General features: G+C 48.7%; 1 protein-coding gene across 1 annotated transcript in view; it reads right to left on the reverse strand.

Annotated features, from left to right (window-relative positions):
• The window catches only part of ABCA4 (ATP binding cassette subfamily A member 4), a 128,896-nt gene extending 108,249 nt beyond the window's left edge, over positions 1-20,647 (reverse strand). Inside the window, exons 1-5 of the mRNA XM_024751258.1 lie at positions 20,481-20,647; positions 12,657-12,750; positions 11,096-11,237; positions 8,537-8,676; positions 2,647-2,774 (exon numbers count right to left, since the gene is read on the reverse strand). Coding sequence (XP_024607026.1) covers positions 2,647-2,774; positions 8,537-8,676; positions 11,096-11,237; positions 12,657-12,750; positions 20,481-20,546 — 570 coding nt within the window. The 5' untranslated portion in view covers positions 20,547-20,647. The remainder of the gene's footprint in view (positions 1-2,646; positions 2,775-8,536; positions 8,677-11,095; positions 11,238-12,656; positions 12,751-20,480) is intronic.
• Between the last annotated feature and the right edge of the window lie 813 nt (positions 20,648-21,460).

Below are 21,460 nucleotides of genomic sequence, written 5' to 3' on the forward strand. Positions count from 1 at the left end.
GTTAATTTTTGGGGGGGGAAATTGGGGGGGGGGGGGGAAGGACAAAGAAGGGAGGGTTTATGAACTGTTTCACTGAGGAGGCAACACTTGAGCTGGGCCTGGAAGAATGTTCAGGAGGTTCCAGGGCTGGGGGTGAGAGGTGTGATGAGGGATGGACCAGAGAACCATATTACTTTAATTGCCTAATCACTCCCTTGATGGGGAGAGAACGAGTGATGCTATTCCCTTTGGAGCTGTGCTCAGACACTAGGCAGAGGGATATCCAGTCCTAATGGTAAAGAACGAAATTCCATGTACGATGAGGATGATTGGTTAAAGAGCTGCAAGCCCCATGTAGCTGTTTACATTTAAAATAACTAAAATTAAATAACATTTAAAAATTCAGTTCCTCAGCTGCACTAGCCCCATCTCAAGTGCCCACCAGCCACATGTGGCTAGTGGCTACCCTACAGACAGCACAGAGAGAGCACTACTGTCATGGAGGAAAATTCCCATGGACAGTTCTGTCAAGGAGACCGAGACAGAGATCAGGAGGAAGGCACACAAGGCAGTCGGGCTAACAAGCAGGGTGGGTACGGAGGCATGGAGGGAGCTGGGTCCACACGACTGGCCTCCAGAGTGCAGGAGCTGGGCTCCTTCCTAAGCTCTGAGTTCTGCTGATCAGGGAAGCATCAGCTAATCAGAAACTGCAACACTAAATAAAGGCACACCCCAGTGGCCCAGGCCCTGTCTTCTCCCCACAAGAAAGGCTCAGCCCTAATGCCAGCAGCACAGCAACTAGAAACCCAAATGTCACGTAGGTGAGGAACTGGAAAGAAATTTCCCCTAAATTCCTGCCCTTATCTCCATCTCCCTTTTATTACCAACTGGAAGTCATCACAGGCATTTCTAGGACTTGAGTTTTATGAGCTGAAGAGAAAGCAAAGGGGAAAGTGAGCAAGTGATGCTGCCCACCCCCCGCCCCCGGATTGGGATGGGAGGGGAGCCAAGCAGGGCCGGGCAGCCAGGCCTGACCCCAAGGGCCGCCCCAGGAGCGCACTGTGGCCAAACCTGGGCACTGGGGGTGCTGGGTTCCAAGGGCCCTGACACTCTGCCTCAGGGCTGAACCTCAGCTCCCCTTGTCTAGTTTCCGTGAAAACCTCAGGGTCTGAGAAGCCAGAAAAGCAGGTATGGGCCTCTCTATTGTTGTGCTGGGAACCAGCTTGAAAACCCCCTTCAAAGGAGCCAAACTCAGCCAGGCAGGTGGGTCCCCTCCCTTCTCTGGGCTCAGACGGCACCCTGTGCAGACCTTTGCCTCAGGACTGACACAGGCCCTGAAATTCTCTATTTACGTCTCCATCTCCCCTGGAGTCTAGAGGAGGTGCGGTCCTGGCCAGGAGAGCCAGGCGGGGCGTCTGTGCTAAGGCCCCTGCTTACCATGCGTTCTCACCGTGTTCATCACACTAGGAATCCACACCCCCAGGATGCTGGGCCATGAGCCCATGAGGCCCCAAACTAGAGCAGTGGTTCTCAACCCTGAGCCATCAGAACCACCTGGAGAGCTTGTTAAAGCAGAGACCGCTGGTCAGTCTGCGATGGGGCCTGAGAATTTACTCCCAGTCCTTGCTGAGGCTATTGGTCTTGGACCCTGAGAACCACTGAACGAGCACGGGACTAGGAACGAGAAGACCTGATTCCACACCAGCTCGGACAATTCTAGCTCTACAGCTGTGCACAAGTCAGTCGGTCTCCAGGCACGTCAGTTTCCCCATCTGTGTGACCCATCTCGGGATTAATGTGAGTAGCGCAGGCGCTAACAGATGTGAAAGTCATATATTAGTGGGCAAAACACTCTGAATAAATACAGGAGATTATGAAACAGACAAAATAGATTTGGGGGGGACAGAAGGAGTTCGCCTGGCACTGGGAAGAAACGGTCCAGGAAATCAGAGGTCTGCTCTACTTACGGCCGTTATCGGGCTCTGTGACCTCAAAGGCCACCTCAGCACACTCAGACCCTGGCTTTGCCTTTTTCTTGGCTGGAACTCTCCTCTCACAGGCATTTGCATGGTGCCTTCTCTTCAGTTAGATCTGCTCAAAGAGCACCCCCTCAGGAAGGTCTTCCCTGCCCATTGAATTTAAAACTGCCCCCAGTCCCTCCCTAACTCCGACCCTGCTAGACCTTCCTCACAGCCCCTTTCACAATCTGGAAACGCATGTAAGTGCCCTTGGCTTACTTGATTATTGCCTGTCGTCCCCGCTGGAATATGAGCTCCCAGAGTCAGGGGTTTCCTCGTATTGTTCCCACTGTATTCTGGTACCTAAAACATCTCTAGGTGTTTGGTGAATACATGAATAAACCTCAGTTTCCTCAACTATAAAAGGAGTTTGAGCCACGTGGTCTCTAAGGTTCCTTCCAGTCATAAAACTCTGAGATGTTTTAAGGGCTGCCAGGATTTGTGCCACTCCAGAATCCTGCGATGGGAATGCGCATCACCACAAGTGAATCCCAGGTATTCTCCTGAGTGTGCGACACGAATCTGAATGATTCTGAATGTGAAAGCAAGAAGGAAAAAAGAAACTCAAGGTCTCCTTTGCCTTTCTCAGGCTCAGGCTCAGTGCCCACCCTTCCCTTCCAGGGACCACTGACCAATGACATCCACCTACCTGCTCTGGACGGACTTGGGAGTTGACCAGAAGGTAGACAACTGAGTCAGACAGGCCAATGCTCTTTATGAGAAACAGTGACAGTGTTTCCTCATCTTTTAGGACATCCCGTATTCGTATTCCTCTTCCTGCGTACGAATGAAAAAAAGAACAGGGTGTCGGAGGGGAGATGGGTCAAAAAAAGGAAAACATCTAGAATTGATTTCTAACTTGACTATCAGAGGAAGGCCCTGTTTTGGGTTCCCTGGGAGCGCCTAAGAGTCAGGGCCCCTACCAGTGGCAGTCACAGCATTTACTGCTGGAGCAGACGAGCCAAATTTAGTGAGAAGGCACACAGGGTGGAAAAAATTAGGTCGGGGTGGTGGTCATCGGATGCTTTGTGGAGTTGGTCTTGGACAATGGGGTGGGGTGAGGAGCAGTTTTGTCCCCCTGGAAATATTTGGCAATGTCTGGAGACATTTTTGGTTCTTACAACTGGGAAAGTATTGATGCTAGTGGGTAGGGGCCAGGGATGCCACCAAACGTCCCACAAGGCACAGGACAACCCCGTTTCTCTGATAAAACAAAGAACTATCTGGTTCAAAAGGTCAATAGTGCTAAGGCTGAGAAAGCCTAGTCTAGAATAGGAGGAGAATTAGTGCCATTGTCATGGGGTAGAGAACCCTTCTTGGTGTTTCTGTCAGCTCAGCTATGGCTCTAAGCTCAGGGTATGGACACGTACTAAGAGAGATCAGGCTGTCTGGGACAAGAAAATCTTCAAGTGGGGAAAGGGGGATTGGCCTGTTGCCTGGGCTTGTAGTTTCATGCCCTGATCAGCCCAGTCACATTCTTTCAGCTCCACTCAAAACCTACTGGAAGCAGAATTTTCTTTATAAGGAGGCATAAAGGACTTCTAACAGTTGCGGTGACCTTGGGGCAAGTGACTGAACCTCTCTGTCTGCACTTTCCACATCTACCTCTTAGGATCGTTGTGGGGTGACTTGGGATAAGGAGGGTAAAGTGCTTATTAGCTCCCAGCTCAAAAAAATGCTTGACCTGATTGCATTAATATTATTCTTACCCCTCCCAGGGGAGGCACACCCACCTTCTCTGCTTGCTTCCAGGGCCAACACTCACTCTGAAGCTGGCCCACTGCTACAGTTCATGAGGCACGAGCCAGAGAAGAGGGGGACGGGCCCAGATATTTATGAAATCCTTTCAACATTAAGGGAAAGCATTTGGGTTGCATGAAAACAGTTATCTCTACATCACAACTTCTCCGGAAGCCTGGTTGACTGCTTATGTCTTAGTTCTTCTTTAAATAACTTTAATCACCAAATGCCCCTGTTCCTTCCAGGCTCTAACACCACAGTGCTCTTCCTCCCCAAATTCTCCCCAGGCCGCCAAGAGGCCTAGCTCCCCAAGTGCTTGACAGTCACCCTTTACGTTCAAGTGGTGACTTTCTTTGTACATGCCTTGTCCAGATTGATGTCGCTGATAATTTCCTCTTGAAAGGGGATGGGCCAGCCACAGGCCTGCCCGTGCAGCTGGGGCAGGGGAACCAGCCCCGAGGTTCCACCACACAGCAGCCTCTCTCACCACAATGGATGTCCCTTAGAGCTGTACTGCCAGGTAGCTCAGTATCACTACCTTTTGCTTAGGAAAAGCCCAAAGCCTTTAGGGGAACCTGACTATAATATATAATAGTCCCTTTTATCTTCAGTGGATAGATTCTGAGCCCCCCCCCCACAGTGGTTACAGATAGTACCAGACCCTATATATACTATGTTTTTTCTTATACATACGTACCTATGATGCAGTTTAATTTACAAATTAGGCACAGTAAAAGAATATCCAAATTGCCAGCATCACTGGTCTTGCACTTTGGGGCCATTATTAAATAAAATAAGAGTTATTCTTACACAAGCACTGTGATACTGCGATAGTCGATCTGATAAGCTAAGCTAGACAGCTAGTAAGTGACTAACAAGTGGGATACCTGGGCAAAGGAATGGTTTCCATCCTGGGTAGGTTAGCCCAAGATTTCATCATGCTACTCAGAACGGCACACAATTTAAAACTTATGAGTTGTTCACTTCTGGAATTTTCCATTTAATATTTTTGGACTGTGGTTGACCACAGATAACTGAAACCATGGATTGGGGGCATTCCCCCAAGAGAGGGGGATGGTTCTGAGAGGGGCTGGTTTATTTTCTTCTTGCCCTCTTTCCTTTTCAATAACATATGTCTGTCATCTTCCAAACCCAGCTTCCTTTTTTCTTCCCCTGGGGCACCAGCTTGGTTGTTCATCTTTGAATCATTTCTTTATATACAGCATGATACTATATCCTCTGGCCTCCAGCAATGCAACCCCGAACACACACACACACACACACACACACACACACACACACACACACACACACACACAGAGGCTCTTGAGAGTAGGGAGCTAAGGATCCTGCTTTTATTATACTCCTCATCATACCTAGCAATGCTGGGCACAGAGTTGTAAGCCCTCCAAGTCACCTCTATCTGACACCCAGCATTAGAGCCTGACATGGAATCAGGTCCTTGGTAAATGTCTGCGGAATGACAGGTGACACCCAATAAATATCTGTTCTCTTGACCTGAGAGTCAGGGCCCTATCTGACTGTGTAAACTCTTCGTTATTCTTTAACTCCCTCACCTGACCTTACATACAAATACCTGGCTGGGGAGAAGGGACAAAACAAGGGAAACTGGGAGTGATTTCGCCCTGGTCCAGCTTCCCAGCCAGGTGCCTGGGCTGCTGTGGCCCTAGGGAGAAGGGGCAGGAGCGTGCTGGTTCAGCACACCTGAGGAGGGCCGGGGCCACCCTGTTCGGAGAGCGTGGGGCCGAAAGTGTAAGCAGTGGCCGATACCAGACAGCAGCTACACCAGACTCCCGAGGGAGAAATGTGAACTGGGGGCCTGAGGAAAGAAAAATAAATGTAGTTTAAAATGTGGTTCTTCTTGTTCTCTTCCCTGGGAAGATTAGAGGCTGGGGGAGGGGGCCGCTGAGGCCCATGGAGGTCAGGGGAGCTGAGGCTGGGGTGGGGGAAGCCAGGAGAAGGTGTGCGTGAGGCTAAGGGGAAGACAGCGTTTAAAGATGATTGAGAGACTGCAGCTTGCTTGGGGGTGAGTGGGGAGGGGGCTTCACGGCTGGTCTTTTACCATTAATCCTCCTCTGCGGAGAATGCAGTACTACAGGTTTGCTAGGAAAGGAAAATGCCCTGGGTCACCATTGGCATACTTTCCCAGGTGACCGGGAACTGACAGGCAAAAGCACACCCCAGGTACAGCCGCCCACCTCGCTTTCAAAGGCTTAACCCTCCGCTGCAGCTTTGGGCTGGGGAGTCAATGCTCAGAGCCGGCAAGGTCCCCAGGGCACCCTGGGACAGACTCTGAAACCGTCTTCAGTTCTGACGGTGGACTTCAGTCCCTGGCCTGGAATTCCTTCAGAGACTCTGTCTCTTTCCTTGGGGATGGTCCCCTTTCCCCTCTCATGGCCACCAAGGTCAGGGGTTCTGCAGAGTCTGTGTTCTCGGCCCCCAAAGTCCTTTGGAGAGCCTTGGCTGGCCTTCCCTGACTCAGTTTTCCCAGAGCCCCGAAGCTGCCCTCTTGAAGGGAACGTTCGCCGACAGCCCGAAGGCCGGCAGAAGGAGCACCTGCGCCGATTCAAAACTAGTCCTGCGTCAGGCTGGGAAGGAGTGATTTTGGTTCTCATATACAGGCTCGAAAGACCACAGAGACATTGTGGTTTGCAATGACTTCCTTTATATTTCCTCCCAGCCGGACTCCATCCGACAATCAGAAAACAAAATGAAATATCTGCTGGATGAGTGGGGTAGACAGTCATTCCTGGGGTCGGATAAGCCCGTGTTCTCATCCGCTTGTTTAACCTTGGGGAAAAAAATGCTTTTTTGTTTGTGCTTTCCCATTATTTCCCTCACTATTAAAATGCTGACTGTGCTCATACCCCGCAAGGCCCTTTAAGCTTGAGTTAAGTAAAATCTTAGTAAACTTCTGAGCAACAAAGAAGATAGTTTGTAACCTGGTTTTACTACATAAAGTATACTACCTTTGAAAGAATTAGAATGTAATGAAGCAATCTTAACGGTCATCTGATCATATCTGTGTCCTTTATCACTCCAGTGGGGAGAGAAGAGAGAAAGTGGCCCAGCGGGAGGAGGATCAGGTTCTCCTTGGAGAACTTTCCCCTCCTGACTCCCCTGTGCTCTTTGAAGCCCCCCTGCTTCCCTCCACCAGCCCCCCACATGGTGTGGTCACTGTCCACTTGGTCCTTCCACTTCTGCCCAGGGAGCCCTCAGGGGAGGGCACTGGTCTGACCACCTCTCTGTCCCCGGGGACTGGCACACTGCCTGGCTCAGTGGGCACTCACCAAACATCTGCTGACTGCGCTGCATGGGTGAGGAGCCCTAGGGAGTTGGTCTGTACCATTCTCCCCGAGCAGAAGCTCTTCTATCCAGCCCCCCCCCGTCCTGTTGGATGTCCCCTTCCTCATCCTTGTCATCCTCCAAGATCATCCTGACAGTCACTTCCCCGTCTCCATCCTAGGAGCAGACATCTCCCAGCAGCAACAAACCACTTCCTTCGCAGCCTCTGAGGCCCACCCCTGAAAAATTTTTTCCACTCCCAGGACTGCAGTGACCCCTGGGGTCCTGGCAGCCCTGTTCTCTTCCAGCTGCTCATGTGCCCCTGCAAGGGGATGTGGTCCAGCTGGTGCCCAGGCCACTGCCATGGCCAGTCTCTCCGGCCACCTACAGGGGAGCCTATGGCAGATGTGACAACCGCACAACATTCACTTGTGCTCTAAAAAGAGACGTCAGAGTGGTTACTGGGTTTGGGTTTTGCTTGTTTCTAGTTCTTCCCCTGGGGAGGAGGGGCATGGGAGAGGGAGCTCCCCCACCCTTCCTCCTCACGCTTCTGGCCTCCAAGTGGCTCTCCTACCCACACCACCTCAGGGTCCAGCCAGCGTGGCCTCTCATTTCCTTGCCCTCCCCATCACCTAACCTTCACCTCCGCTCCACTTCAACAACCATGGCCACACCTGGGGGCTTGTTTTTATCTGTCCTGCATGCCTTTGAAATCCTGAATTCACATATTTCACATTCTGACCACATCTGTCAATCTTTCCATCCTGCTATTTTCTCAGTCCTTAAACAGGGTCATGGAGCCCACCAAGACCTCTATTCTCTTGCCCCTCCATTTTCCCCTGGGCAACTGTAGTACTTCTGGCTTCTCCTCCATCCGTATGCAGCCTGAACCCGATCCATGTAGTCCAATCACCACCCTCCTGGACTTTCTGTGGCACCTCCCTACCGGCCCCCAGCCCTTCATCCCCCCACTCTGCGCCTGTTCTGCCTCCGGGCCTGGGATGCTGAATATTGCCAGAAGAAACAGAGTAACTGTACATATTTATGTCACGACAAGCATGTGCTCTGACCTCCCTGGCTCCGTACTGCTACTTGGCATTGCTTCCACACGGTCCTGGGTAGCTCACTCTCTAGGACTCTGTGAAAGTATTCCACACCTTTACCATGCTCCACAAATCCCTCCCCCTGCTTCCAGCCCTTCACCTGGCCTCAGACTTCCCAGAGCACCATCACTCTCTGCATTCTCCTATCTCTGGACTCACCTGAGATGAGACCTTTCCGGCCCTCCTTCCCAACCTCCCACCTTCAAGGCTGGCAGGAAGAGGAGGTCTCGCCAAGGTAAGCCTCATGCTGCCTCTAGGTCCCACACCTTCCTGCATCCTCTGGTATCTTTTCCAACCAAATCTCCAAACTCTTTCCTGTATCTTCAATCTCTCTGATGGAGAAGGCAAGTGAGAGGCGAGTGATAGTAAGAACACTGAAGCCCACCTCACCTGCAATCCTCTCGGGGTGCGCCCGGAGGGTGTTCATGAGTTGCGACAAGGTGCAGAGCTCTGTCCAAACCTGGCCAAGGTGCTGGCTCTCTGGTGCACCCATGAGGAGTTCTTGAAAATCTCGATAAACCCTTGCCAAGCTGTAAGAAAGAGCCTCATCAATAAAGACACAGCTGTCATTTTCATCAACACCATTATCATCATCATAATACCTTGTGTAATTTTTTAAGATACCACCTGCTTGACCTATCTATTACATTATGTATATTTTTACTTCCTTATACATATAAGATAACACGGGCAGTGAGAAATTTGTTGTCAAAAGTCTTCCAACTTTGCCAGGGCTGGGTCACCTCTCAACCCCATTCTCTATGTGTTTCCTGTCCCAAGAACCCTTAAATAGGATGATATTAGGAGATATTACTGGAGGCTCTTCCCAGCCAGTACCCACTTCTCTGAGACCTGCCCTTCCAGCCATTCACATGAGCAGGTTCTAACAGCCATGCTTAACCCGCAAAGTCCTCTCTGCATGCATGTACACACACACACCCACCAAGGCTGATGGACAAGAAGAATAAAGCTGGGCTAAGCAGATCTGTTCCCAGGAATTTGAATGGTACTCAGGGATGCTCTTCTGATTGCCCAAGCTGAGGGACCGTGAACTGGGCAACTAGCGCCAGCCCAGGCATTGAGAAGCAGGGGATACTGGTCCATGGAGAGAGGCAAATGGAGTAGAAGCCCAGAGGGAGGCAGAGAGGCTGGACCTTGTAGGCCCAGACAGGAGGGAAGACCTCCTGACGGCTCTCCAGTTCTTCTCCCACTCCCTGAGGACTGCCTTGCTGCTCCTGGCTTTTCAAGAAGGTCTAGTGTCCAAACCATATCTTTCCCTCTGAGGCTTAAACTTGTTTAAATATGGTTCTGTGCCCTGCAAGCAAATGAATATTTCACTCATAATGTGTGTGTGAAACATGAAACCCAGATTTCCTTGTTCAAATGCTGAGTACAGCTGGAGTCTGAAACCCCTTCCCTTCCCCCGCTCCCACCTCTCAATCTGTAGACACTGTCAGTGCCAGTCCCACCAAAGCTCCATATAGCCTCCACTGAAATGCCTTCAAGTCTCCCCTGATCCCATCCTGTGACCCATGGGGTCTCTAGGCAGGTGTTTCTTCTCAGGCACCTCAAGGAAGCTCAAGCTGAAAGTACGGACTGTAAATTAAAGCTTCCAGGTGGTGTTTGCAGCCATGGGAGCCCGGCTAAGATGCCATCTGCTGACTTTCCCGGGAAGATGGGTGTTCTGTGTTCCCTCCTCTATCTTCCTACCATCTGGGGGTTAGTAAGCATATTAGAGGCTTGTGGCGCATGCAGTCTCTGTCACAACTACTCACCTCTGCCTTTGTAGGGCAAAAGCAGTCGCGGTCTGTTCCCAGTGGGGAAGGCTACCTCTGAGTATTAAGCTGAATTACCAAACGTTCTTTTTTTTTTAGTCAAAATGCAGTTTTGTCCTGGAGGAATTATATCCAGATCTCCTCTAAGGAAAGAACTGGAGTAACCAAATATCTCAGTTTCCATCTGACTTGATGTTTATACAGGTAGGTGAAGCCTACTCCCCAACAAGCCTTTGTTGGTGAAACGTCACAAGCTGCAGCTCGAGGTCAGCCCAGTGGCTGAAGGACAATCCTGTCCTCATCCCTGAGCCTCTGTCCATAGAACACGTTACATCAAGTCCCCCTAACTCCTGCTCTGAGAGGGAATTCCAAAAATAGACCCTTTTCGTATGGAATTTGACCTGAATTCGATCCCAGACCAGAGGTCATTAACCTGGAGTCCACAAGTCCCCTGAAATCATATGCACAGTGTAATGTTTTGTGTGTGTGTGTGTGTCCATCTTTCTTGGGAGAGGGGCCATCAGTTTTCATCAGATTCTCGGAATGGTCGTCAGCCCCACAGGTTAAGAACTTCTGCTCTCAGGCAGTATACTAAGATTTTGCCAACCAAGGGAACCGATAGCATTTACGACAGAGGATTTGGAAATTGTCTTTGTCTTCCAAGAAGCAAACTTCACCTTGTAAACTTGATTTCGTTCACCCTCAAAAGGTTCCCTGACATTTTTCTTAGCCTTTAGATGTCCAAGAAGGCTTTTAAAAGGAACAGGGATCTCTCAGAATCGACCCAGCGTGGACAGTGATGTAAGGATACAGAAGGGGAACTGAGTTTTTTTCATCCAGTGACTCCATCCAAGAAGGTGAATAACCTGGAGGCAGTGGACACATCTCAGCAGGGGGCTGAAATTAGACTCCAAGTCACATCTTGGGGATATATGAACCAAGAAATTGTGTTATGTGGCCTTAGTTTGAAGCATTTTCCTCAAGTGCCCTGACAGCTGATAGAATGCTCCAGAGAGGAAACATGCCCTGTTCCTTTGAGTTTAAGGTTTCAGCAAACCACAAAAACACTCATTCAGCATCACATGCTCTGTGTGCTCACACATGAACTCCAGGGCAAGATGAGAATAAAGGGTGCACAGCTTCCACCTGGTATGGTGGGAATCTCAACACTTACATGGAGTTGTTATAGTTTGACACAATTCCAGGAGATTCTCCCGGGGTGGGACTTTGAAAACAAGGATTGTTCACATTGCAGAAAATTCCCTGGAGCCATGGCAACATTCCTGCTGAGGGCATCGCCTTGTTGGGAAAATGGCCTTTAAGACAGGAAATGAAGACAAGGAGTTAGTCATTGACACTAAGTAGGATGCAGGCCCTAGGATCTAGAGCCTCTGCAGGAAGGACCCCTGCCCTTCTGGTGCTTTCCTTCATTCACCAACATTTAAGAAGCAGGGGTGGGACTTCCCTGGTGGCGCATTGGTTAAGAATCCGCCTGCCAATGCAGGGGACACGGGTTCAATCCCTGGTCTGGGAAGATCCCACATGCCGCGGGGCAGCTAAGCCCGTGCACCACAACTACTGAGCCTGAGCTCCAGAGCCCGGGAGCCACAACTACTGAAGGCCGTGCGCCTAGAGCCCGTGCTCCACAACTAGAGAAGCCACCGCAATGAAAAGCCCACACACCGCAACGAAGACCCAATGCAGCTAAAACTAAAATAAATAAATTAATTTGTTGAAAAATAAAAAACGAAGCAGGAACATCTAATATATGCCAGGCCCTGTGCAGAGTGCTGGAGACAGGGTCTCTTCTCTCAAACTCCCAGTGTAGTGGAGAGTTGGACAAATGTCCTAATAGAGGCATGGATGGAAGTGTGAAGGGGGAACAGAGGAGAAGCACATCGTTTTGGTGGGGGGATGGGGAGAGGCAGAGAGATGTTAGTGCAAGAAGCCTCTGCGAGTTGCTGATGCTTGAGGAGGAGAAGAGGTCCATCTATTCCTTCCACAACTATGTATTGAGCATCTACCCCCAAGCATGCAAAAGGGGGCCCAGGCGCAGGTTATGGGCTCCTTGTGGGGTGAGGTAAAGAGGCAAGAGTTTGATGCGCAGGAGGCTGAGTCAGAACTTGGGGCCTGAAACTTAAAAACAAGAGGTTGAGGAGCAAGAATAGGGGACTGAGCAGCTGTGTGTAACTCCTGAGGCCCTCACCTCAGCTGTCTAGAGCCAGAAGATGTCATCCTGGCCAGAAACCAGATGAAGGCTTTCTCTGAGGGGCATAGTACAAAAGAGGTACTTACAGGCTCATCTTCGGTCCCAGGACACCTCTGGGGTCCAAGAAATACTATATTATTAATATACTATTTTTTGTCCCTTCTCATTTTTCTTTAGCAACATGTCTAACATATCTCTGAACTGTCTCCAAAATATTTCAAAGAACTCATCTATAATCTGCTCCCTTTGAAGTTAGGAAGAGTTTAGGTATAGGAAAAAAACAACCAAATAAAAAATAATTACACAATTCTTCAGTAACCACATGTAAGTAGTTGCATAGAATGTGTAGGATTTAAAAGTTAGTTTGCATAACGCCGATGAATCTCTGTTTTCTGCATCGTAGGCATAAAATGATGATAAGCAGATCAGATCCCGGCACCCCCAGCCCCCAAAACCTTTCTAAACAAATGGATAGGCCCTCCAGGCCTGCCAAGGTTCCCCCTGCCCTCACCCCCATTATGCTTACATTCATGTTGGCTGTAGAGTGGGTTGACATTCCTTAACCAGATCAGGACCAGAAATAAAGATAAAGGCCACACAAGTTCCACCACAAAGCGAATCTGGGAAAACAAAACAAAAAGAGAGAAAGACCAGTGATGCTAAGAGATTACAGGAAACATACCCAAAGCAGACATACTTCATTTCAGTGCCTGTCTATGCAATAGGACTTTGGTTGTGGTATATTTACCTAAAGGACTTCCTTTTTTTAAAATCCCATCTCCCATACTGCCTCTACTTTGATATATTAGACTAACGAGACTTGGTGTCGCTCTGGGTTCCATTCTGCCTCTATTTTAGAAAACTGCATTAGCACAGTACTTTCGTCAAAGGTCATCAAGATATGCCCTTGGATGCTGCTGTGCACATGTGTGCAAATTCTGATCCTGTAAGACCCCATCAGACCTCACATGTCTAACAAGCTCACAGGTAATGCTGATGCTGCAGGTAGTAAAGGTATCCTTGTAACCTCTCCTTCTGCAGATGAGGAAACAGAGGCCCAGGAAGGGCAGGTGACCTGTGCAGTGTCTCATCAGCAGTGACAGCATTGGAACCAAAATCCAGCCTCCTGTCTCCCGGCTCAGTGCTCTTCCACATTCCCCCCACTCCCACACACACACCAGCCCTGTCTTCTTCTAGCGCTGCTAGACTTTGCATGTGAGGTCACTGAATGAATGAATGAATGAATGATTGAATGAATGAAGGTGCAAATGCCTCTGTGAACTACTGTGATCCATAGCAAAATTAAAAACCCAGAAATCTAGGTATACCAACGTTTTCCTTCAACAATTTCTTGTTGCTTAAACTTATGCCGCCGCAGGATTTTATAATACTGGAAGAGGTTGCTGATACCGACATACAATTGAAAGTAGGTATTTAAATTTAGGTTCAATTTAGAGTTTAAGGACTCTTGACTCCAAAGGAAGGAGAACAAGTTGGTTGCTTCAGCCCACACCCTGCGGCATTGCACATGAGGGTACGAGTGGAGGTGTGGGATTATTGGGGGAAGGGTGGGCGGGTATGTATTGGGGAATGTAATAGTTCTTCTACCCAACCCCCATTCCATAAGGAATGGAAGGAAACTCATAGGATTTAAAGGAGAATTAAGGCAGATGGCTAAGAATAGAAATGTAAGTATATAGAGATCTGCTAGGGGCTATTCTCATGGTTTTAAATTTAACCCTTTGTTGTTCCTTCCAAAGAAATGTACTTAAACTCTCAGCAAAGTAGTGGACACCATAGCAGGTGCTCAATAAACCTTTGTTCCTTTTCTGTTGGTGAGGTCTGCTGGCAACTGAATTATTACAAATCATAACATAAGTCGAAGAGGGTAAAAAGACAATACGTTGAAGAAAAAGCAAAAGCCGTTCAGGGTAGGTGGTGATTATGCAGTTGTAACTTTTTACAAAATGTTTTATCCAAAATATGTCTAGGGAGGATGTTTTAGAGGAAAAACTCACACAAACATTATGGGAAGAAGAAAGAATAGATTTTTCCTTAAGGTACATATTCTCTCCGATCATGGCAAAACACCAGTACTGGACAAGTCCCATCCCGCGTTAAGAGGACTGACCCCAAGCATACTTGATAGCCATAGAAATGTTGGCAGTCCCCCCAGGTCATGCAAATCAAGGGAGGAAGAGTAAAGACTGTCCCCGGTGACCCTATCTCACTGTTAACAGCTTCATCCATCTTGGCTGGGTACTAGCCAGCACAGCTGTTCCCACAGCAGCGCACTTCCCCTGTTTTATCACTCATCGTACTTCAGTCATTACTCCTTCATGAAGGTGGACCCCCCACTAGCTATAAGCTTCCTGAGGACAGGGACCACATCTATTCTTGTCACTACACCCAACACAGGGCCAAGCTTATAATAATTGCCCAGTAAATATTGGTGGAATGAGTGAGTCTGTGTCAAGACTGGTCTAGGAGGCTTCTCTGGAAAGCTGGAGGTGACTAGAGGCTTAGGTAAACAACCGTCTGCAGACTTAACAAACTGTTTTCCCCAGGGACATGTATGCTGGCTTCACGCCTTCCATCCCAGGCCGCCCTGTCAGTGGGCAAGGTCGGGGAGCAAGTTCCACAAGACAGCAATGTGAGTGATAGATGCAAGCAATGAAACCAAAACTTATTCGTGGTGTCCTCACCAAGGAAATGAGACAACCAGTCGAGATTCCACACATTTGACTCTTCCTTAAGACAACTGCTTGCAAAACTGGCTTCCTATCTAGTAAGTCAGCCACCTTCCATGAAGCAATGTCTATCTGGGAATCGTCTGGTGTATAAGACATTGATGTTGATTTGCGAATGGGAAGAGCTAGGTTAGGAGTCACTTTAGGGCTTGCTTAATCCCCAAGTCTCAGTTTTCTCATCTGTGAAATGGGAATACTTTGTCCTACAGCTTATACTGAGGGTTAAGAGTGTGTCAATACCAGGGGTTCTTAGCCAACTTCACTCCCTATTAGCTGTACAACCTTGAGTAACCCATTCTACCTCTCCATGCCTCAGGGTGTCTTCTGTAAAATGGGGGTGATATCAGGACCTACCTCTCAGAGCAGCTGTGAGGATGAAATGAGTTCACTGTGTAAAACACCTAAAGCAGAGTCTGGCACGTGGTAACATCCTATCAACGTGAGCCATTTATTATTGACTCTCACAAGGGTCACAAGGACATTGTAGGTGACAGCACATTATAAAGTCTGAAGAGCAAGGAGTTATAATTAAAATTATCTGCAACTCCTAGGTCTGCCCTCCACTCACATTTATGTTTCCTCCTTTTCTCCCTTTCTGGAGTCAGAACTGCTCAGTTGTCAGTTTGGAAACATGGGGCTTCCTGAGAAAACTAACCACACACTGTCCCCTACTCCATATGTTAGAGGACCTTGGACCATGGGAGGGTCAGCCAGCCTGTCTTACCTGTCCCATGGATAAAACTCCTAAACTTAAGCTAGTGCACCTCATCTCTCTTTGCCATGTAAGTCACACACTCTCTCATCTACTCACCCACTCACTCACCCACTCTTGTATTTTTGAAGTATCTGTTCTTTGGAAGTCCACCCATCAGGAGGAGACCAGATCAGAATTTTCCTTTCCTCCTTCATCCTTTGCCTAGTGCTAGGACTAGTACAGGTTTGCAGGTGTTCCTCTTCACCATATCTCTGAATTAGGGCTGCTGTTTTCTGCCTATAGTCCCTGCCTCTCCAATGATCACCTTCGTTGACCTAGGTCTGCGGTTCTCACGCAGCTGCAGGCAGGAATCCTGTGGGGAGTTTGGGCCATGCCCCACATCAATTACACCAGGATGCCTGGCTGTGGGACATCAGCTCGGTGTCTTTTGTTTGTTTTCTAACACTTCTCAGGTAGTTCCAATATGCAGCGGGTTACTGCTCCAACTCTGCAAGCATTTGTTTTAGAAGGGCTGCATTTCACACTTCACTCCCTGCACAAAGACCACCGGCAATTCTTTTCTAGCCCTTCTAGCCCGGCACGTCCTCACAACAACCTCTTCTCCCTCCCCCAGAATTGTGGACTCAGCACCCCAACCCCAGAGCGGCATCTTTGTCCTTGATGCTCAACTGTGCACAGGCATACCCTAGGGAGAAATTCCACAGTGTAATTAAAAACATGTTTTCAGAGCAGCTCTGACTCCCCACACCCCTTCTCTTTAAACATGTCTGTAACTTTAATTAAGCCCAGCCGAAGCTCAGAAGGGGCCGGTGGAAATTTTTTTTCCCAAACTGGTATTTCCTTGTTCCCTTTTTTTCCCCCTCCCCTCCCCCTCTCTTTACCACTCAACCTACTTAGGGGAGGAGGGGTCACAGGGAAGGGCAGAGTCGTGCTTGTTGTTTTAAATCTTGGCCAGTTAGGTTTTCTTCCCTCCTACTCTGTTTTCAATTTGAAAGCGGGTGGCCAAGTTTTGAAATGAGCTGCAGGATTCTCCCTTCTGCACCGAGAGCCCAAACAGGGTTCTCAGCCTGGATGAGTATGACCCAGGACCTGGGAAGGCTTGGAGCTGGCTGCCCAGCTTCTCCACACCTGCCAGGTTTTCCTCACCTAATTCTGGTCCCCAAGTCCAAGGTCACAGTGGTACCAGATGTCCAGGTCTGGGGTCCGAGAAATGATAAGCCCCGTACTCTCATGAATCCTTAGGCTTCCCCAAGTATCCCGCCCTGATATGGAAGCTGGGACCAGGGAGATGACACCAAGGGGCCCTAGACTATGGGCTCTAAGGGGCAAGAGACACATCTAATGGTCTTTATAAACCGTCCCAACACAGTGCCTGACCCATCGAAATGTGGGCGCACATGTATTTGTCCCCACCAGTGGGAGAGGTCTTATCTTTGGAAACGCATGCTCTGGGAATGAACTCCTTGTGGAACCTTCTCTTACTCCTGCCAACCCCAGTCTCTCTTCTGAGCTCCCAGAGCTCATCCTTATCCCCCACCCCAAGCTTCCTTCTACTCCACAGTTGCACATGGTTTTCCACTCAGCGATTGTGCACAGGCACCTGTTTCCACCTGGCTCTGAATTCCATGAGGGGAGGGGCTGTCTAACTCACCTGGCTATATAGGACATATAGGGTGACCATACAGCCTGGTTTGCCAGGTCCAGTATCAGTTTACACTTATTGTGCTGGTGTAATTATTAATTATTACTATTATTATTAATAGTGCCTCCTTTCACTTTTAAAACTACCCTGGACTGGATGATAAATTATACAGTCACCCTACCTTTGTGGTCTTCCTGACCAGCTAATTAGACGGGGCTTTATACATGGGGGCAGTGTGGGGTAACTGACATGTCTGCCTGTCCTGGAGTCCTGGATCCAGCCCCACCAGTCTCTAACATCTGAAGCCTCAACAACCTCATCAGTACCCATGGCGGATAATAGTGGTAGCTCTCTCACAGAACTGAGGTGAGGGTTAAATGAGGTGATACTTAGTGTAGTGCCAGGCACTTGGTAATACTTAATAATGTCAACAGAGGAAGAAAAAAAGGGAGGGAGGAAAACAGAGATCTGAAGACTTTCATTTATGCTTTTAGTGATAAAGAGAGGAGGAATGGGGAAATTTGGTATCTGGTTTTTGCTCCTGCTCTGCTCACAACAGTAAACATCAAAAACCATGAAAGTTTGAGGAATTAAAAACCTAGGAGCTGAGTTATGGGCTGCGTGTGTTGTATTTTTCTTTCGTAGAGTCACCATTTTGTGAAGGCAGAAGCTTCCAGAAACTTTACAGGCAGCTTCAAAAGTTTACAGAAGGAGCCATAAGAGCTTTTACATAAGAGCTTTTAGGGGCTGTGGGGATATCTCCATCATATCCAGACATCCTGGAAATTTTCGGAATGTGGGAGCAATTTTCGGAATGTGGGAGCAGAGGGGAAGCTAGCTGGAGGCACACCAGACAGAGACCTCAATTTCCAGGCCACCAGGATGTCATCATACAAATGTCAGCCCCAACTAGGTGCTTCCTGGGAGATTCCCGCAGTCAAGGTCCTCACCCTGAAAGGCCCCATCTTGCTGCAGAGGGGCGGGCAATGTGCTCCCCTAGGAAGCACACTGGAGAAGACAGAGTCCCTGAACAGGGGCCACCTACCAACACCAGCAAAAGGAAGCAGAGACTGTGAGGACCTCTGAGCCAAACCCTGTGACTGAAAATAGGATTATTTTAGGATAGGATATGTCAACATGCTTTGCCACAGGAATGGAATCATTTCAGGCCAGCAGCTGTAGTCCTTGGGTACATTTTTTGAGGACCATGAAGAGCACATTCAGAGTCAAATTGAGTGAGAATGTTAATTTCTCAGCATCCCATAGATTATAAGCATCATGCAGGCAGGGACCGTGATTGTCTTGTTGGTCATTGTGTACCCAGCACCTGGCACAGTGCCTGGCAATTATTAAGTATTTGTTAATTGAAGGTTCCTTTAATAACAAATGTTGTTAAATGAATAAGTGAACAAATTTAGTAATGAGTCTGTTTCAATTTTGCCTATTTGCATTCTAGAAAGGAAGCTCCCAGAAACAAGATTGAGTCTCTGATTACCCTTAGCACTTGGCTCCTGGGATAGCAAATAACTTCAGTGCTAATTTGAAAATCACACCAGCTTTGTCAAAGGAAAGCAGCCTGAGGACACTGGTGTCTCCCAGTAGGAGGGGTTCCTAACTTGTCTTTCCCCTCCAGCCTCCCTAAGTCCTGCCCAAGCCATACAAGTGGGAAGGATCATCTGTGCACATGGTTGGATTGTGTCCCTTGCTGCTCCCTTTCATGCCAGTTATTAAGCTATTCTACCTCAGTCCCAAACCCTTTTGCCAGCCAGGACTTCTTCCTCCTGGGTCTGGGCCTAAGACCGGGCTCAGAGACCCCAGCAGCAGCCTCACTGAATCCCTTACTCACAGGGCTGAGTTCCACCTCTGCTAACATCTCCTCTGTGTTCTTCTCCTCTGTATTCCGCTTTCTCCCTTTGGTTCTCTCAGCTCTAGGGGTGGTAGCTGCATCCTGCAATTGCTACCTCCATGTCACCCTGGAGTTCTGTTACATCCTCAGTTACCAGCTTTGTACTAGCTAACACCTCCTTGTATTAGAGTCCCTCTGACTGGACCCTGACTGAGACACTCATCATAGGTCTTCAGATGTTCCACCTGTTGGCCCCCTTCCCTCTCTAACCTTCTTTCCAACGCCCACAAAAACCCTGTCCTGCCCACACAAACCCACTCTGAATCGAGGCTTGGAACAGATCTGTTCTCTTCTTCCCTACAGTCCGTTTTCCTCCCTGTCTCCTTCCAAGCTCTCCTGCTTTGCCTGGCTCCCTCTAATCCCAACCCTGCCCACCCCTCAATCCTCCCCCCTTCATCTTCTCTCGGCTCCTTTAGTCATCTGGCATTGCCATGCCCCTGAGGCCATAGCAATGTGCATTATTTCTTTATAGTTACATATTCACTCTTTACACTTTCTTAGAAAAAAGTTACAAAGGCCAGTCAGATTTACATGTATACCCCTGGGATCCCTGATCTCCTGTGGCTCTTGCCTGTTCTCAGGAGATATTTGGACTATGTTCCTTTTTCTTGCTCTTGGTCTCAAAACATATTTTGGGTTCTCACAGCCAGACTCGAAGTACATAGGATCTGTGTCTTTTAAGTCCCTGATCCAGCCCAGTCCCATGTGTGCTCACTGGAAGTCTCAGTAAACATCTGTGGTTGTTGATAAGATATCTCATTGACTCTAAGACACCATCAATTGTTAGATGCACTGTTATTTTTTGCACACTATGAAAAGAATGTGTCACTTGATTGTGAGCTGCAGTCCAGTTTCAGAAATGTGAAAAACCAGTGTGCTTTGTAGAACCAATGAAACATAGTATCATTGGATTGGAAAGCTCTTAGAGAGCATGGTTTTCCTTTGAGCCTGATCTTCAGGACTTAGGGCTCTTCCTGCCGCACAGTATGGCTGCACAAGGGCATATGGACAGAGGAGCAGGTTTAAAAACCAGGGGCAGGGGAGGGATGGGCAGGCAATGGATTCATGTTCAGGGCAGGCAAAAGCAGACTTTATAATATGGCTGTGCTGGGCTGTAGGTGGAAGGCAGCTACCTCAGGACAGAGAAGCACGCCTTACTGTGAAGGACATTTGCCAGAGAGGCTCACAGAGGAGCCAGACAGTTACCTGCTGCTTCAGTGATAAATGGCAACCAGCCCATTGGCTACTCACTTTACCCACTCCCACCCCAGCCCCTCTCTCCACTGTCTATTTGCTCCACACCTCCTCAGTGTGAGACCACAAGCTGCACCTGTTACCTTTTGCCTTTTCCGCAGGGTCCAGTTCTTCCAGAGCAGAAGCTTGATCTGTCTGGCAAAGCCCATGCTGTTGACCACGGAAGACCGGGAGACCACTCCTAGCCCTCTGTCTATGGCTGGGGCTCACAGGCAGCAACAGGCATACATGGCGCCCAGAGCACCTCCAGCTCAGGCTGCTGTGTCCTTCTCTGGCTGATTAAAGGCTAGTTTCTTCCTTCAAAGCATAATCCCTTCTAATTACACGTAATCCCTTTGTGGAGGAAAACAGGCTGACACTCCGTTGGCACCTTTTTAGGAAGACATGAGTGGCTGAGCACTAAGTGAACTGAGGTGGGGCCATTTCGTGGGAAACCAAGACCCTCAGGCTCCCTCCCCCATCAAAGAGGTTTCTGGGGTTCCTGAAGGCGATGCCTTTGGGAATCTTCGACCTTTCAGTTTGGGACAAAATCTCTGTGCATAAATATAGTGCGGGCCGTGTCCTCTGAAATAGCCTGCCCAGAGCCAGCACCCAGGGATTGACATCTACTTTAAAGCCCAACTAGCCCACATGCCAGATCTGAAGTCATCCCTCCCTTTTTTTAACTCTTTATCTTGCTCTATAGTGACTTTAGGCCAGCTATTTGCAGGCATCTCTGAGCTCAGTGGATGGTAAAGGATTTTTCTCTCTTGTGCTGAAATTGATCAACTAGTCATGGCTACCTGGAGCTGTGTTGGAAAAGTTGCTGGAACCCTCCACGTTCAGCAGAACAGGGCCTGTGACTGACCAGCCATGTCTAACGCAGTCCAGGCTTGAGGACTGGCAGCGGGTGGGTCAGCTACTGTCATTCCAGCTCACAGTGGATGGACTCGTCATTTGGAGGTGGATCCGTGATCCCAAGGGGCATCGCAAACAGAAGACTTCCTGCTACTTCACCACTAGGAACTTTTAGTCTCCACCTCTTCAAATCTTAGAAGTTGATTCTCTTTGAAAGACTCTAGAC

This window comes from Neophocaena asiaeorientalis, unplaced genomic scaffold (genome assembly GCF_003031525.2).
Source record: "Neophocaena asiaeorientalis asiaeorientalis breed wild unplaced genomic scaffold, Neophocaena_asiaeorientalis_V1.1 scaffold147, whole genome shotgun sequence".
Lineage (NCBI taxonomy): Eukaryota > Metazoa > Chordata > Mammalia > Artiodactyla > Phocoenidae > Neophocaena > Neophocaena asiaeorientalis.